Source organism: Trichechus manatus, unplaced genomic scaffold (assembly GCF_000243295.1).
Source record: "Trichechus manatus latirostris isolate Lorelei unplaced genomic scaffold, TriManLat1.0 scaffold00052, whole genome shotgun sequence".
NCBI classification, from domain to species: Eukaryota; Metazoa; Chordata; class Mammalia; order Sirenia; family Trichechidae; genus Trichechus; species Trichechus manatus.
In genome coordinates, this window is record NW_004443988.1 from 15274042 (window position 1) to 15279972 (window position 5931).

Genomic DNA, 5931 nt, shown 5'->3' on the forward strand with positions numbered 1-5931 from the left:
AAGAATTATCTTAGGTGAAGGGAAGGACAGCACACATTACAGGGGAAGTCAGCACAACTGGACTAAACCAAAGCTAAGAAGTTTCCTGAATGCAAAGAAAACTTTGAGGGACAGAGTAGCAGGGGTATGGGTCTGGGGACCATGCTTTCAGGGGACATCTAGGTCAACTGGCATAACAAAGCTTATTAAGAAAATGTTCTGCATCCTACTTTGGTGAGTGACGTCTGGGGTATTAAAAGCTTGTAAGCGGCCATCTAAGATGCATCAACTGGTCCCAACCACCTGGAGTAAAGGAGAATGAAGACCGCCAAAGACACAAGGAAAGTATTAGCCCAAGAGACAGAAAGGGCCACATAAATCAGAGACTTCATCAGCCTGAGACCAGAAGAACTAGATGGTACCCGGCTACCAACAATGACTGCCCTGACAGGGAACACAACAGAGAGTCCTGGATGATGCTGGGGAAAGGTGGGGTACAGCACTCAAATTCTAGTGAGAAGACCAGACGTAATGGTCTGACTGAGACCAGAGAAACCCTGGAAATCATGGCCCCCGGATTCTCTATCAGCCAAGAACTAAAACAATTTCTGAGACCAACTCTTCAGACAGGGATTGGACTGGACTGTGGGCCATAAAGTGATACTCGTGAGGAGGGTACCTCTTAGCTGAAGTAGACACAAGAGACTGAACGGGCAGCTTGTGTCTGGAGGTGAGATGGGAAGGCAGAGAGGGTTAGGAGCTGGTTGAACGGACATGGGGAATCAGGGTGGAAAGGAGGAGTGTGCTGTCACAGTATGGGGAGAGCAATTAGAGTCACATAACAATGTATGTATAAATTTTTGTATTGGAAAAAATAAAGAAAGAAAAAACTTACTAAAAAGCTACAACAGAAATGGAGAAAGAGTAGACAAATAGACTAGCGGAACATAATAGGTACCGCAGAAAGAGTCTCCCACAAAATGCAGTCCACTGATATTTGATTTAGGAGCAAAAGTGATTCAATGGAGAAGGAATACTGTGTTAAATAAATATTTCTGGAACAATGAGACATCTATATGCAATATACAAAAAAGTAAATCTGGACACAGATCTTTATTATTTCATAAAATCATAAATAAAAATAGACCACATAAGAAACAAAATTTCAAGAAATACATTATAACATCTAGAAGATGAATAAAAAGTTTAGGTGACCTTGGTTTTGGCAATAAATTTTTAATATGTCTTAAAAAAATAAGTTCTGTTGTATGTGTGATACATAGTGTTTTATTATTTAGTTTAATTATAAAGATAGTATATGCTAAGTAGAAAAGAAGAGCCCCAGTGGCACAATGGTTAAGCACTCAGCTGCTAACCGAAAAGGCTGGAAATTTGCACCTACCCTTTGGCTCTGCGAGAGAAAAGACCTGCTTCTGTAAAGATTATAGCCTAGGAAACCTTTGGGGCAGTTCTACTCTGTCACACTGAGTCGCTATTTGTCAGAATTGACTGACTTGATGACACCCAACAACAACAACAAGTAGATTGAGTCCTGCCTCATTAATATAAATTGCCGCCTATCCCACCTCATTAACATAGGAAAATCACATCAGAAGACAAAATGGTGGACAATCACACAATACTGGGAATCATGGACTAGCCAAGCTGATACACATTTTTTTGGGGGACACAATTCAATCAACAACACTGGAGTTGATAATTTACATATCCATCTTATCCAGTAGACTGTATACTTCTCTACGACAGGATCTTTATCACTTAGCTTTGTATTCCTAGCACATAGCATGACACATAGTAGGTGCTCAAATGTTTCGTAAATGAGAAAAATATTCACAGGATGGGCACGCACAAAAATGTTTATGGATAAGGCCAATGACCCATATTAGTTGTTGACTTTATCTGGGATAATTCAGATTTTTTTGACTTTAATATGCTAGCATGCACGCTAGGTTCCACCCTGTCCAATAAGACAAGAAAAGGAAATAAAAGGCACACAGATTACAAAGTAAGAAATAAACTTGTCCCTATTTGTAGATGACATGAGTAACTATGTAGAAATTCCCAAAAATTTTTTTACTAAAATTAATGAGTTGGGCAAAGTCACTGTATATATTAAAAAATCACTTATATTTTAATATATTTGCCATTGAGTTCTTTAAAAAGTATAATTTATAATATCACCAAAATCCATAAAATAACTTGTAGGTATAAATCTAGAAAAATATGTCCAAGATCTGTGTGCTGAAAACTACAAAAGAGTGATGAGAGAAATAAAATATAAATAAATAGAGATAATACACTGTATTCATAGATTGGAAGGCTAAATTGTTAAGTGTCAATTTTCTCCAAACTGATCTCTATCAGTGCAACCCCCACAGTCCCACAATCAAGACCTTAGCAGGCTTTTATGTTACAAAATGTAAGCCAAGCTTCAGACTCGGAAAAATTATTTGGAAAATATATGTGCTTATTTGGTGAATAAGCAAAGAAAAGGAAGCTCAACATCTTTAGTCATTAAGGCAGTACAAATTAAAACCACAATGTGATAGCACTATACACTTAGTAGACTGGGTAAAATTAAAGACTGATCAGCACAAATGTTGACACTAAAATGGAAGAACTGAAACTCTCATACACAGCTGGCAAGAATTTAAAATGATATAACCACTTTGGAAAACAGTTTGGCAGTTTCTTTAAAAGTTAAACTCCAAGAGAAATGAAAACTTACGTAAACACAAAAAAGTATACACAAATGTATATATTGTATTTTTAAGCAAATAAAGCACGCCTTCTAAGTTTGTTTGCCAGCCAAGCCCTCCCTCCCCCCTAGGTATTTTCATAAGTGTGTTATGCTAATTCTTTTACAGCAATATGTAAAAAAAATTTGGCATAGGGGTGCTTACGAAAATACCTTGAGGGCAGAGGGCACAGTTGGCAAACAAATGTACAAGGTACGCATTATTTGCATAAAAATACGGTAAGCAGCTTTATTTATAATAGCCAAAACAAAAAAATAACCCAAATGTCTATCATCAGGTGAATGAATAAACAAATTATGGTACAATGGCAATAAAAAGGAATGAACTGTTGATACACACTATAATATGGATGAATCTCAAAATAATGATAGTGAGTGAAAGAAGCCTAACTCCCTGCCAAAAAAAAGAAAAAAAAGTAAATACTCTAGGATTCCACTTATATAAAATTCTAGAAAATGCTAACTATTCCATAGTGACAGAAAGCACTGACATTCTCTCATATGGTAAAAATAGTTTACCCATTTCCAATGGTTATATGTATTGTGCTTCATTGAACTGACAGAAGAAGAGAATTACAGGATAGATTAGTGGAATGGACAAGGACAAGATTTTTGGAGTAGAAGACTCTAAATGGTAGCAAGAAAAAGATAACAAGTAATAATAGAAATCAGATGGACGACCTTCTATTTGGGTGTTAACTCTGGGTCAGTGTGTTTCCAGACTCCCCACAAAGCCCCACAAATAATGTCGCTATTCTCTCTCAACAGCATTACAGGAATAAGACTTAGTCTTGTGCTTCACGAAGCAAAACCAGTGTTACTTTAGTAATTCAAATCTATCCTCGTAATATATTTTTATTATTGCCATAAAGAGTAAAATTCATTAATTAAAAAAAAACTTCTGTAATTTAATGTAGAAAGCAGCAAGTGCATTATAAATTAAAGAGAATCTGTGAGTTGGATAAGGAGCACTGGTGGCGCAGTGGTTAAAACAATCGACTACTAACAAAGGTTGGCAGTTCAAAACCACCAGCTGCTGCGCAGGAGAAAGAGAAGTCAGCTTCCATAGAAATTTACAGCCTTGAAAACCCTATGGGGTCGCTGTGAGTCAGAATCGAGTCTATAGCAGGGGTTTGGTTTGGTATGGGTTGGCTTGTGTCAGAACTTTCTGTATTTTTTCCTTAAGTCACTTGAAAATGTAAGCATAGCTGTAGAAATAGAATTCTCTGAAAATAAAAGTGTACTGATTTTTTAATCATTTTCCCCTTCTTAAAGTTTTCATTTATCACACTGCTTTTTCTTATAATTTTTATTATAGTGCAAAGGTTATGAAGAGCCTGACCCTCACAACGGCCTCTGTGACTTTATTTACTTATTTATTTATTATTTTGGCCTCTGCCATTTTAAATCAATGACAAGGAGGAATAGAGAGTTCAGCATACCTGAATGATACTTTGGAAGTGACATGGAAAAGAGGTCAATTTACCACAAAATATCTTTTCTTTTTATTTCCACTAAAACTTTGAAAGATAGCTTCAAAATTAAAATACTGTGACAAAGCATTCAATTAATATAGCAAATCACCACTATTCTAGTAAAGCTATTGAAATTAAAAATACGAATTTTAAATTATTTCCCCCCAAAAAAACTTATCACTCAAAATTATTCATTAAAAAAAAAATCATTTACAGAAGCCATTTAGATTTACAGAAAAGTTGCAAAGATCGTACAGAGAACCCCCTGATTTTGAAGATCAATCTACTTGATCATAAAGGGTCTGTTGTCAGGCCACCATCACCCTTCTGGGAACCTAGAGCCAATTTTATCAGGTGGAAAGGTATGATCAAAAGTTTATCCACTCTGATTTCACCAAAGTTCTTTATCTCCTCTCCCAACTACTCAATTCTAAGATGCCAATGCCAGCAGTTCTCCCAACTTTCCTTCTCATGAAAGTAATAATAATGATGATGATGATATTTTCAAGGTTTTGGAAAAATATAATCCACTTATTTATTTCCATTTACAAATACAATTATAGACCTGCATCTAGATGAAGAAACTTCAACTCTTAAAATAGTTTCAAAATGCATTACCTCAAAATTTCCTAGAAGACTAAGACTTGTTACAGGTGGAGCACTAGAACTTAGAAATGGTTTTTCATGAATATCTGGATCATCTTCAATGTTTAAACATGGTTGAGGACTATTAAAAAAAAAAATTAGGAAAAGGACACAATGTTAAACATGGTTTAACCATAATATTATCTTATTTATTTCTGTACGAAATTAAATTAGGAGAATCTGATTCATTTTACTTCTATTATTCATAAAAACAAAACTTCAACATAACCAAATTTTAAGATATAAAATTCCTATTTTAAAACCCCTGACTAGATTTTACAATCTCTATGTTATAATATTTGCTGAAGAAGACATACAACTTCCTGTAAGTTTTTAAGATGAAATTTATACCATATTAAATCCTGGCATTTACTGAAATATATAATGATGCAGAATTCGGTATCCATTTTCAGTTAAAAGTGAGTATGTAACAGTAAAATTACATAACTAAAGAATATAATGAGAGCATTATTTCCCACCATAGAAATAACTGCCCAGGCTCTTTTGGAAAGGGGTATGATACAAAGGTGGAAATGACTAGAAACACACAAACCACCCAAGTACTAAAACCCAGTGTACAGTGCTGGTTTATCATGATGACCAATATAAAACAGCAACTCATCATGTTAATTTCTCTCTGATTCTTAATAATTGTGTGCATGTCACATGACAGCATATTGAAAATGAAAATCAAATGGAAAATAAGATTCCTGTTACAATTTTGATCTTTAGAGTCAACGCTGTCTATTGTGAAAGACCAGATTTTGTGTAATTCTTTCTCATACACAAAAATGAATTTTAAGATAAATACCTTCTAGATGATAAGCTTTTCAGATGCAGTAATGATGAATCCAGATCAAAGCAACCTGACTGTGTTTTTCTTTGAGGAACCTAAAGTCAAAATAATCATTCGAGATATTAAAAGACTAAACTTTTTTTTTTTCACCCGGAGAGGTTTTTATTTCTTTTTCTTTTTTTTTTATGGTTGTAATTTAAATGAAGTTTACATTTCAAGCTAGTCTCCCATACAAAAATTTATACATACATTGTTAT

The 5931-nt window shown here is 34.6% G+C and overlaps 1 protein-coding gene across 11 annotated transcripts in view; it reads right to left on the reverse strand.

Moving 5' to 3' along the window:
• Positions 1-5931, reverse strand: part of ATOSA (atos homolog A) — a 144644-nt gene that overhangs the window by 32213 nt on the left and 106500 nt on the right. For all 11 annotated transcript variants that reach the window (XR_002824323.1, XR_002824322.1, XR_002824324.1 and 8 more), the window contains 2 exons: positions 5690-5769; positions 4852-4960 (listed from right to left, as the gene is read on the reverse strand). Coding sequence is in view for 8 of the 11 variants with exons in the window: in XM_023732501.1 (XP_023588269.1) it covers positions 4852-4960; positions 5690-5769 (189 nt within the window). In the remaining 3 variants the exon portion in view is untranslated. The remainder of the gene's footprint in view (positions 1-4851; positions 4961-5689; positions 5770-5931) is intronic.